Below are 13,246 nucleotides of genomic sequence, written 5' to 3'. Positions count from 1 at the left end.
TACTAAATACTAAATACTAAATACTAAATACTAAATACTAAATACTAAATACTAAATACTAAATACTAAATACTAAATACTAAATACTAAATACTAAATACTAAATACTAAATACTAAATACTAAATACTAAATACTAAATACTAAATACTAAATACTAAATACTAAATACTAAATACTAAATACTAAATACTAAATACTAAATACTAAATACTAAATACTAAATACTAAATACTAAATACTAAATACTAAATACTAAATACTAAATACTAAATACTAAATACTAAATACTAAATACTAAATACTAAATACTAAATACTAAATACTAAATACTAAATACTAAATACTAAATACTAAATACTAAATACTAAATACTAAATACTAAATACTAAATACTAAATACTAAATACTAAATACTAAATACTAAATACTAAATACTAAATACTAAATACTAAATACTAAATACTAAATACTAAATACTAAATACTAAATAAAGTTTGGAAGTTGAGGCAACTCAATGAATTCAATACGCAACATAAAGTTATCTTTATTTATCGCCTCACTAAACAACTCGTCGCACCTCGAAGAAGCGCTTGAGGTAGTAAACCTCCACGATGGTCATGAGCAGCAAAAGCGAGGGACCAAAGATCGACCAGGCCATGATCCGAAAGTGAACACTTTTGCTGATCTGAGCGTGTCCCGAGTACCGAACATGCATGTACTCCTGCTCATGTCTGATGTTCATCAGTTGGCCAGAGAGCGCATTGATATTCTCCTGGAGCACCGACTGCTCGATGACATCGTCGGCCCGCTTGTCCTGATCAATGTAGTGGCTTAGGTCGTGAATAACCGTGAAGTGGAACATCAACAGCTTTGGAGTTAGCGTGGAGCGTTCGTTGTCGAAGCAGAGCTTGAACTTTCCCTTCTCTGAGGCTGCGAACGTGTAGCTGCCACTTGTCTCCGACTCGGATTGGAAGAGTGTGTGGCCACTGGGATCCGTAATATGGATAGCAATGTCTTTGAAACCGCCTTCCATCACCTCAAAGCGTATTGTTATCTTGTCCTTTGTCAGTGCCTTATCATGAAAACAAACAGTTTCATGGGCATCGATCGTGATCATAAAACCATAAACTGTTTTACACAGCAGCAACATCCAAATTACAAGTTTTTGCATTTTCGAATAAGTTTTGCAATTGCTCTAAAGGAATTTTATAATGAGAATGTGTTAAAATGAAAAGAGTTTTTGTTGTATTTTGTAACGCCTCCTGTGTGAACGGATTTTGATTGAATAAACTGTAAAACATTTTCAGAATTTGTTTAGGACACTTGCATTAATTTTTATAAATTGTTAAAATGCCGCTTTATTTTCGATTCTCTAAATTCTTTCTTATCTTATCGATACTTTCTTTCTTAAAGTGTATTATGTAATAATTGTTAAAAAGTGCGTAATGACAATTTCGTTTAAGTGCTGCATAATGATTATCTCGCTTTAGTGTTGTGTAGTGTAAAAGGATGTGGCAACTCTACGTATTCAATAAAATTTTAAAAATTCAATTTATTTTTTTTTGTATGTGAAATAATAATTTATACATAAAGTAATGAATATCCATGGAGCTGTGATTATAAAAATAAGGGAGATTTTGACGGACAAGAGACTAATTTGTTCTAAAATAGAAATATGTATGTTGGTTAAATTTGTTCTTTAAAAAAACTAGATTATATTTTAAAAAATCATATTTTATTCAATATAAAGGGCTTCAGTTGCTTATTAGTTTTCTTTGCAAGCAGAAGAATTACACATACGGGTATCAAACGAACAGCTTTTTAATTTTAAAGATTTAAATTTACTTAACTCGTTTGTTACATTATTATTGGATATGATTAATTTGTACAAAACATATCAACTATGTGAAATTGCTTGCTTGAAATAATTGGTTATTTATGCATTTTTGTAAAACTGGAATTCATCTGTAAGCAACTAAGTTTTTTTTTTTTTTTCAAAATACCCTTTCTAGCCACAATATTAATGCTATTTAAGAATTAACTTATACACACAAGAGCAGCCTTCAATTATGAATTGGCTTCTTCTCTATCACTCTTTGCATAGCAAAGTATTCAGTTATTTGTCTTCAATTAGCTGGATCAACAATTGCATAATAAATAATTGATTTCTCTGCTAATTTACGTAGTTTGTGAGGAGTTTTATGTTTACAGCAGCAACATCTACATTTACATTCACATTCAACATTCATCATAATCATATTCACAGTCAAAGACAAATACGCTTCAAATCAAATTAAGATGATAAAAGCAAATTGCAAATTGGCAACTTAGTTTGTCTGTCTGTTCGTCTGTCTGTCCGTCTGTCGTCTGTCCGTTCAGTCATTTCATTCAGTCGATGGCAAACGCATTTGCAACCCTTGGGTGTCCATTCTTTCAATCTGTTCCCTCTGCTGTAGACTGTGTAATGCATATTTTATGTTATCGATTCCTTGGCATGGGCGTGGCCATCAATTGTCAAAATGTCATCCATTTTTAATGACATCGGAACAGCATTTTAAAGTGCTCATCTCACTCTCTGCCTCATTCCAACATTAATTTCCCTTTCTGAAACTAAGCGCTGTTTTAATTGCGTAACAAATGCCAAACAAATTATAATTTATAACTTTATGGAAAATACACAAATTTATTCTCTATATAAAAACAATAAAAATGGCAAATAAATTTCATTTATATTAGTTTTCAACTACGAAAAAATAACAAACCTCAAAAAGTTCAGTTGAGTCAAGTTCGTAATCCAATTATTGGAGAGTGCGAAACTAGTTTGTTCGATATTGATAATTAAATTCCACATAAATTACGATTTCAAATTAATGCAAAAAAGCTACTATAACTCTGATTCAGTTAGCATTAAATAATATATAGTCAACATTTGAATGATTATGCAATTGTTTGACACTTCATTGGAAACCCATCAAAATAGTCAAGTTGAAAAGGAGGAAATTTGGTGAATGCAATTGAATTATATGAGAATTATTATTGCAAATTTTTAGCGTGTTTTGTTAACGATAAATTCTGCCAACGAAATTTCGAACAATATACAACTGACGTTGTGGTAGTAGAAATAATTTAATTTTCAAAATAAAAGTTATTCACTAAAGTTGAATCACATTACAAGCGAACAAAGTAATTTTAAGTTTCAACTTAGAAGAATTACAGCATTTCAAGATGTTATTCAAACTAAGCTATGTTGAATTTGCATATTTCGAATAACTGACATTGCAGTCAAACACTTTAAACGTGAATGTTAACGTTTGAGTTTGCTTTGGCGTTGGCGTTTTGCGAGAAACTCTTAAACTGTGGATAGACGCACAACTATTTCAAACAAAAGCTGAGCATACACTGGAGAAAAAGAGGGGAGAGGAGAGGGGATGTTGCCATCATCGTTGGAGCAAGTAAATACAGCAATGGAAAAATGCCTTTCGCTTTGCCCAAGTATTTTACAACTATTTGTGTGTGTGTTTGTGTGAGTTTCCTCTTTTTTTCCTCGTAGTTTGTTTTTCGCGCTCTTTGAATATCCTTTATGATATTCAATTTCAAATTCTAATGCTTTAAGCGATTAAGTACACGCTTTACGCCACTTAACTTCATGTCTATGTAGAGCGCATCCTCTTCAACACTTTCGTCTCTCTCTCTCTCTCTCTCTCTCTATCTCTCTTGTGTTGGCGGTATTTGCCGACTACAGTTACTTTAGGCCACGCGTGCGGTGCTCAGTCGACACTTGACTCTTTGGTTGCCCCTTCTCTCTGTACATAGTCATGACATCGACGCTCTTAAGTGCCGGCTGGCATGGGACTAGGCACTGCTAGTGTGAAATGTTTTTTCGTGCTCAAGGACTTTTTGCACCGAGAGCTTTCGTTCTAGCTGCTGGATATTTCATATGCGTAGAGCTTAGCGGATGAAGTTGCCGAGTCCCAAAACTCAACTCGAGCGACAGATTTCGTTTCATATCGCTTCGCTTCGTTTCGGTTCATATTTCTGGCCCTTCTGCTTCTACAGTCGGCTTTAAGCGGCTTAAATTGCGTATACACCCCGCCTCTCAGCACACAGCATGTCTGCCTGTAATGGCTGTCCGTGTGCCTGCTTAGTGCTCCGCACTTATTTTGCATTCCTATTCGGTACTCGCATGACCAGAAGAACCAACTTCTAAGGCAGTTTCATTTCTTCTGCCAAGCTACTCAATTATTATTCTGCCGCCTAGGACACGCCCAGGGCGCCATGGATGGATGGATGGATGGGAAGGTGGAGAAAAGTTTCAGTTGACGACGTGCGTGGCAGTTACCTGGACTCATTCAGATGTCTACCGACTGCCTTTGCTGGGCTTGGGCTTGGGCTTCATCAAATCATTTTTGTGGCCAATGCAGTCGTGCGTGTTCTAATTTGTTTGGCTCACAGTTCGCCAAAGGACGCACAGGACTCACAAGAGTGGCGGAATGTGTATATAGCGCTGATTGCTTCTCTGCAGTCCTAGTCGCATTTTAATGCCTTTTTAAAGGTGCAAATGAATCGCTTTCGCTCGTTTCATTTTACCTCGACAGAACAGACAAGGACTCGCATTAGCCTAATTTTTACATTGTCGCACGTGACGCCTCGACATCAAGGCTTCGGGGTATCGGGTCTAGGCTCTGCGCAAATTAAGAAATTACCATAAATGCAAAACATTTTCGTCGCACAGAAATGTGACGAATAAAATTCATTCAAATGCTGCGTAAAAAGTTGTTGCCTACTTTTAGGGGCAAAGTTAAATTTGACAGCGGAAGTTGTTGATTTAATTCAATTTAAAGACATTATATGAGCAGATGTCTGTCATGTCGAATGAGTAAAGAAAATCCTTTACGCTTTGCCTGCAAACAAATCACTTTTCTTAGTTTTGCGTCAGAGCTAGAGAATAAAACTCTTTTATAAGACAGGCCAATAAAACGAATAGTGCTTTTAGAAGGCAAGGACCAACATAAGCTGTAAAATCTTGCTAATCTGCACTTGAGAGGAAGCACTTGAAGATTGGTGACAAAAACGAGGGAGCTTGGAAGATGGGCGAATGGAATGGAAGCAAAGCGAATCGAGAATTGAGAATTGAGTGAGGCAAACAAACGCTGAGAATGAGCTGTAAAAAGGCTCAAGTATTGACAATGCCAACAAGGATACGAGTATCAACGAGGCAATGGGCGTGTCGTGCATGATGTGTGTAATGGCCTAATGGGCGTGGCAGTGAGCAGAAGCCTGCTTCACTTTGTGTGTGCGTGTGTGTGTGTGCCTATGGCAACAAATTGGCAAATTTTGTGTAAAGATTTATTTCAATTGAAAGTGCCCAAGCACGAGCTGTCAACATGAGCTGAGTTTTATGCTCGGCATAAAGTCAGCTAACGAGCTTCAATGAGGCATGCCAAGTATTTCCGTCACACACACACACAGCATAAAGGATAGCAACGAGCAGAGATTACACATCAGAGATGATGCACAGCTATCAAGAGGCTTGACAAGTTATGCGCCTTTTGGGCAGCCGCTGTGAAACAATTTCCTGTCCTGCAGCAAATTGCATTATATGTTGCCGTCAAATTTATATTCAAATTTCCTTTTCTTCCTGCCGAATTAATTTCGGTGTCCATTTTCTCGAAAATTTACGAATGCTGCAGCAGCGCCTGCAATGGATAATGCCATAAATACTTTTCTCTATGACTGTGCACAATAATTTACTGAATACAAATTGTAGAAGTAATTTAAGAAATAATTGTTACGGAAAACAACATGTGCTGCAGATGACAATCTGGTATATTATGTCTATGGTATATTATGTATGTATGTATACCAACATACAATTCAGTAAACATTTGTGTTTTTTAGTATATTGATTTGGTATATTTTTAGAATAATACCACACTTTTTTCTTTTATTGAAACTGAGAAGCGAACTTTAGTTTTCTTACTTTTATTTATATTTCTGCGACATCTTCGTTCGGGGATTTAAAGCCCACTCACTTTATTTTTTAGTGAAAGAAAACTAAGCGCAAAGGAACAACTAATCACAAATTTTATATTCGAACATGTGAACAAGGGCGAATAAAGATCAAAAGTGAACAACTAAAATAAGCAGAACAATGAAGATGGACTTATTCATTTTGATCAGTTCGTTAATTTTTGCTCAGCGAACTAGTTTGATTGATTCGATCGTTTGATTTTTTCGTTCATTTCGTTTGTTCAAATTTGTTGGCAACAAAGTTGATCTGATCGTTCGCTTTCGATCATACATTTTGCATGTTTTTCGTTTGATAACTTTGAGCAATAGTGAAAAAAAAACAACTTCAAAAGAACGGCGATCAAGAACGAAATAAAGATCAAAAGTAAACAAAAGAACAAAGCAGAAGAATGAAGATGAACTTATTCATTTCGTTCATTTTGTTCATTTTCTTAATTCGTTCATTCACTATTGTATACAGACATACTTTACGGTAATAGAGAGCCATTTTGCTTTATCCTCTCTGCATTGAGTCCTTTAATTAGCCGTTTTAGCTGCTGCAGCTGCTGCTTTTCTTTTATTGCCACTCGCCACTCAATTAGTCAAAAGTTCTTGTGCTTGCGGCTTCTTTGGTTAAGCGTTCTCCCCACTCACGCACACACTTAAACTCTCACTCCATGACCTCATGTCATACACATGCACACACACATACCATGAAACTATGAAGCTGTGTGACACTCGACTAAATGGAAATTTGCAATTTGTATACCGTTAGCTCCATTCGCTCAACATTTTGCGGCTTATGCGGCTGCCAGTTGGCGACCATTCAATGGACACTCACACTCGCATTCACACTCGCTTTCAGATACGCATTCACATTCGCATTGAATGACTTTGATTGAGTTTAAATGGTGCATGGCCATGCTTAATGGGCCGTTGTACATATGCTTGTGAGAGAGAAAGAGCTTATCAATTACTGATAACTTATACGATACGCGTATTGGCATTTCCTTCAATCTCCAGAGAAATGCGACTCACATAATTGGTAGTTTCTATGGTGATTCGATTATTTGAAAAGAAAGCTGTACAAGTGTGTCAAAATAATTGTCAATCTAACGTTATATGCATCCTTCAAATAGGTAGACATTCTTTAAATTGAATTTATAACATTTTTATTTGTACTTTTACAAATTTAATTGAATTTACGAATAATTTGTTCAAAATTATTATTATTATCTAATTTTTTATTTAATTGTGGCAATGAATATTTCGAAAAATTTAAGCTTCTTTTATTTTTCATTAATATTATATGATCATATATTAATAGAATAAGATATATCATATCAAATGATATAATATTTGAGCATAATGTGGAATTATATTCTATGTAATTTAATAAATAAAGTTTGTTTTATCCGTATAAATATAGAAGATACGTTTTTAGCATTTGAGTGGACAATTACGGTTTGTTAAGTTTATGAAGCAAAATTATAAGATTGATTTAAAGAAATTATTCTGCATTATATATTAAATATACATAAAAATGTATATCGACTGATCTATGATGACAATTCTTATTAATAATTAAACTTTTTTTTAAACGTTTGTACAGTGAATCTTGACAATTTATGAATATAAAGTTTAAAAACACTGTTTCTTGTATTTATTTAAATAAGTTATTTTCTTAGTTATCTTAAATTAAATAATGATGAGCAATTTCACAATTTGCATTATAATTGGATTACTGCTGGAATTGCTAATTTTAAATATTCATTTCCCATTCCGAGCGCATTCAAATCGGAGCAACATCATGAGCAGTCCAACAAATCCTTTCTAATTATTATTGCTTAATTAGAAGATGTTCCAGTTTGTTCACATGGTCGTTGAATTATGTGAGCCAGTTAGTATGAATTTGACAAATCGGAAACATCTTCAAATTTCACGCTTATACGCCAGGCTCACATAAATCACATGGCAAACTCAATGATAATCACTTTGCAAATTCAATTAAGAAAATGTGCTTAAAACAGCAACTTGAACGAAGCACAACACAGATATAAATTTAATTTAAAGCCCAAGGAGATGAAATAAATTTAAACATTTTGCAGATTCTATGCTCGAAATTAAGTTTTATTTTTGACACGCCCAATGGAAGCAGAAGGTGGCCACATTGTTGTTCTCCATGCTTGCATTGTAAGCGTCTGGGTAATCCACAAAAGCTCATACAAATATATATATAAACATACATGTGTGTGTATGTGTGTGTATATGAATGGGTGTGTGTATGTATCACCGACATTTGTGGGAGCCACGAAAAATTTAATTTTCTCACATTACTTGTGCATACTTGCAAAGGCCGCAGGCAAAAACCCAAACCCAAACCTAAAAGCCGAAGCTGAAAACCTCAACTGCTCCTCATCTCTTTCCATACTCGACCAGAATGCGTGTGTTGGTTGTGTGGAATGGTTGTTGTTGCTATACCTAAACTTCGAACTGTGGAGAGAGCGAGACAGTGAGAGAGAGAAAGAACGTATTTAATGTACGTGTAATATTGAAACAATGTGAAAATTGCGCATACGCACAGTTGTGCAGCACTTTACAGCGCTCGACAGGCAACACGCCGTGCAAACACCCTGGTATTACTTTATTTGATAAGCAAGTCATTTGCATATGGCAGGTTGACAACCCTACCCCAAGTCCCTCCCCCCTTTTGTCAGCAAACTGAGGGGTCACGACTTAAATCAGCATCGTGTTGTGTCAAATATGTTGCCAGTTTTCCACAGACAACAAAAGTAAAAAAGGCAACAGCCGGCACATGTTCAGTCGTGTCTTTAATAAACATCAAAAAATAAGAAATAAATTTAAAATATATTATCAGCTGATAGATAATTCTAATTAGCTTGCTTTGCCAACAAACTTAGCTTCAGCTTCGGTTCGCCTCATTTTGTGATTCTCAAAATATAACAAATTAATATACCAAAAAATACTGGTGTATTAATATACTATAAAATACTATACTATTAAAGTACACCTAAGCTATTTCTGACGTATAAATATGCGATATATATATGTGTATAAATATACTATTGTATTCAAAATATACCATAAAGTACAAATATACTAGATTGTTAACCAATATTGTTGTCAGATTTTGACAGACAAGAAAAGTAACAAAAGGTGACAGTTTGTTCATTTACAGTTATGTCTTTAATAAACCACAAAAATAAGATATAAATTCAAAAATATGTTGACAGCAGTTAGATAAATCTAGTTAGCTGACTTTACCAACAAACTTAACTTGAGCTGCGGTTCGCCTCTCCTTGTGACTCGCATCAAATAGAACTGCGTATATGTTTATGCAATACCAAGTACTTAGAGTACACCAAATTAGTATACCAAAAATACTGAAATAAAATACTACTGCTAGAGTATATCAAATTAATATACCAAAATATACTGGTGTACTTCTGGTGTATCAAAACACTATTTTATTCGAAATATATCATACCAAAAAATATTAAAATACACTTAGACAATTTCTGGTGTATCAATATTGTATTAAATATATACCATAGAGTACAGAATACTCCAAATTTATGTACCACAAATACTAAAATACACCTATACAGGCTATTTCTGGTGTACAAATATACTATTGTATTTAAAAATACAAAAGAGTACAAAAATACAAAAACATGCCGAGGCTATTTCTATTGTATTCAAATTATACCATAGATTACAAGATATACCAGATTGTCAACTAATGCAACTAAAACTCGTCACAAGGATCTGTTTTATGCCAGTTTTTCAAAAGTAAACGTGCAAGTTCAGTTAGGTCTACAATAAACAACAAAAATAAGCAATAAATTCAAAAGTATATTATCAGCTGAAGGATAAATCTAATTAGCTGACTTTACCAACAAAATTAACTTGAGCTTCAGTTTGCCTCTCTTTGCGATTCTCAAACTGTGCAGAACTTTAAATAAACCCTGTCTGCGCATATGTTTATGCAACACGAGGCAATTGGCCGGGTGTAGTCGCCATAATTTTAGACAATTTGTTGCGAAAAAGAGAAACTGTGCCGTCGTTGGCTCCACTTTTGCTCGGGGTGTATAAAATTACAATAAATCCTTGCATTTTAGCTGCAAATAAACAAAGATTTGCAGCAGCCAACGAAACTGGGCGCTAAAACAAAACATCTGGCTGGGCAAAGTGCATGCAAAGTAGCATTTTAAGTTGCCACAGTTGCAAAATAAGAACAAGAAGAAGAAGTGGCAGAAGAAGAAACAGGAAGCAGGAAGCAGCTTAAAAGGAACACTGCAAAAGGAGGAACGAATCCTTGTTGTTGCTCGTTTTGCTGTTAAATCAACATGTAAGCATTTAATGCGGCGCCCCAAAGCTGAAAAAGCGTAAAATTCCCAAAATGACCATAAATTTCACTGTTTTCCCCCCATTGTTGCTCTGTTGTTGTTGTTACTTCGCATCGCATCGCATCGTTTCGCTTCGCTTTGTTTTCCTGTGCTCTGTGAATGTGAATGTGACTGGAGAGCAAGCGTGGAAAACTTCAACAAGCACTTGAACAAATAAATAGCATTTCGGGTTATGTGCAATAATAAAATGGAAATTGTGCAAAAATATTGTCGTTTCCACAGTGCGTGTGTGTGGGTGACTGTACAATTTGCTCGTTTGCTAACTAAAACGAGTCCGGTTTGAACAGATATAATGGCCGATGATGTAGTTATTTCAACACACTCAGCTACTAGATTTTTGTGGCACTGACCTTGTTGACAGTCCGCTTAGGAAAAGCTCTTTGGAAAAGTGATGCATGCGAATCTCTCTCTGATCACATTCAATATATCATAAATCTATGCTATGCGTGTGCATAACCATTTATCGAAATGGGTTCAGCATTTGCCAGAGTTCTGCTTGTGTACTTAATCAACTTTACCACCAAAGATATTTTTATATACATTTTTATACCCGCTACCCATAGGGTAGAAGGGTATTATAACTTTGTGCCGGCAGGAAATGTATGTAACAGGTAGAACGAGGCATCTCCGACCCTATAAAGTATATATATTCTTGATCAGCGTCAACAGCCGAGATGATATAGCCATGTCCGTCTGTCCGTCTATGTGTCTGTCCGTCTGTCCGTATGAACACCTATATCTCAGAGACTATAAGAGATAGAGCTATAATTTTTTTTCGACAGTATTTGTTCTGTTTGCACGCAGATCAAGTTTGTTTCAAATTTTTGCACGCCCAGTAATAACTATAGTAGTTATGATTCCTGAAAATTTGGTTGCGATCAGATAAAAATTGTCGAAGTTATTAAAGAAATACTTTTGTATGGGCAAAAACGCCTACTTATTAGGGCTCTTAGTTTCTTTGGCTGACAATCTGGTATATTGTGCCGTCTATGGTATATTTTGATTGCGGTACTATATCGATATACCAAATATACCATTCGGTATATTTTTAGTATTTTACGGTATAGTCGGTATAATTTGAGAAAAATACCGCAAAATATATTTCTTTTATTCAGAATGGGTAGCGGGTATCTCACAGTCGAGTACACTCGGCTGTAGCTCTTTTACTTGTTAACATTGACATGTGCGCATACACAGATTAAATATAGACGTTCAAATTATGGTAGTATAAACAATAGTTGTATGAATTTATTTTATTGCCTGTCAGAAGGTCATGTAAATAAATAAATACTAACAAATATTATTTATATAAAATATATTGGTGTTCTTATGAAAACTGAAATATTGGAAACTTTCAACTGTAGAAGACGTACATACATAATTCTATATTATTTTTTTAAATCAAAGAATTAAAATTGTTTTCCATAGTTAATCGAGTTTAATCGATACACGCATCCAATCATTTACTAAGTTGAGATTGGAGGGTATAATTTTTGTACTTTTTGCTTACATTTTATGGTCGCTCTCAATGCAATGCACAAGGACGCTGCCAGCTGAGCTCTCGGCTGTACTTGAATGCGTTTTAGACAAAATGAAATCGAGTCTGGGGCCAAAAAGGAAATTGCGCTTTTACTGATTTTACTTACGAGCGGTTTTTGTGTTGCATGCGATGTTGATTTTTGGCTGGGATTTTAGCTTTCAAAAGAAAATAGAGTACACTGGAGCGAGCAAAAGCAAGTGAAATGTGTATGCTAAGAGGTCCTTTGCTCTGCGTCTCTGTCTCGCTGTCGCTCTTTTTACGTCGCATTTCCAGCCATTTTTTGTAGCTAAAAAACATACAAATATCAACACACACAGAGGCAACTTGGGGGAATCCCATTTTCATATGCATTTCGAGTGCCCGGCGGCGGTCAGAGTAAAAAGCGCCAGGCTGAGGCTTTGGCTTTGGCTTTTGCTCTCAACTATTTTGTTTTGTTGTTTACCATGTGTGTATCTCTATCTTTTTCCCTCTCTCTCTCTTGCTATCTATGTGTGTCTGTGTGATATGTCAAAGTAAAAGTTTTGTGCGCTCCTTTGGGCGCTGGCTGTAATCTCCGTCCGCTGTTTTGCATTTCGCCATTGAATGTCAGCGCAGTCGCTTTTGATTTTGTTTCAGCTTCTGAGCCCCAGGGCACGGGGCAGAAAGTTGCTGCCATCTATACTCACTACACCCCCCTCCGTTAACCCTTGTGGCTCACTTTTGACATCGCATATGTTGTGTGTGCTCAGTATAGGCGAGCATTCTTCTATTTGTCCCAAATGTGCACTATTATTTCTGCTGCTGTTGCTCAACAAAAAATTAAAACGTGCATTGCAAAAGATAAATTTTTTATGAGTCTCTCGAGAGCATGCTAGCAAATCTATGACGACACTCGAGTAAACAGATACATCTACAATTTATGTAATACGAAGACAGCATTTTATGTTCGCTTTGCTCAACTTCGAATGTCACTCTACTCAATGCTGGGTCGAAAGCCAAATATACTTATTTAATGTATGAAATTTTTGGCACAATTACATTCAAATATAAATATCAACTGCAATTTCATTCACTGAAAAACATTTGGAAAACCTCTTTTATTTAGTGTAGTTGGTTATTAAATGGGTAACGTGTTAATAAATTATTATGCATTAGTTGAGTTCCAATACCATTGTACCACAAAGTTTGCTCTACGATAATTACTATTGTCAGTTTTCGTTTTATCGATATAAACTATCGATAGTGATCTCTACTTTTGACTGTTTAAGTCAACCACGCAATGAAGC

The 13,246-nt window shown here is 35.2% G+C and overlaps 2 protein-coding genes across 2 annotated transcripts in view; one reads left to right on the top strand and one right to left on the bottom strand.

Moving 5' to 3' along the window:
- LOC133841724 (uncharacterized) overlaps positions 1-13,246 on the top strand; it is a 78,787-nt gene that overhangs the window by 6,595 nt on the left and 58,946 nt on the right.
- On the bottom strand, positions 522-1,269 carry LOC133844962 (transmembrane emp24 domain-containing protein 2). The gene has a single exon (XM_062279254.1). It carries the CDS (start codon positions 1,171-1,173, stop codon positions 562-564), a length of 612 nt encoding a protein of 203 aa, XP_062135238.1. The 5' UTR covers positions 1,174-1,269; the 3' UTR covers positions 522-561.

The sequence above is a fragment of the Drosophila sulfurigaster genome, chromosome 3 (genome assembly GCF_023558435.1).
Source record: "Drosophila sulfurigaster albostrigata strain 15112-1811.04 chromosome 3, ASM2355843v2, whole genome shotgun sequence".
NCBI classification, from domain to species: domain Eukaryota; kingdom Metazoa; phylum Arthropoda; class Insecta; order Diptera; family Drosophilidae; genus Drosophila; species Drosophila sulfurigaster.
This window is presented reverse-complemented; position numbering and strand designations above follow the sequence as displayed.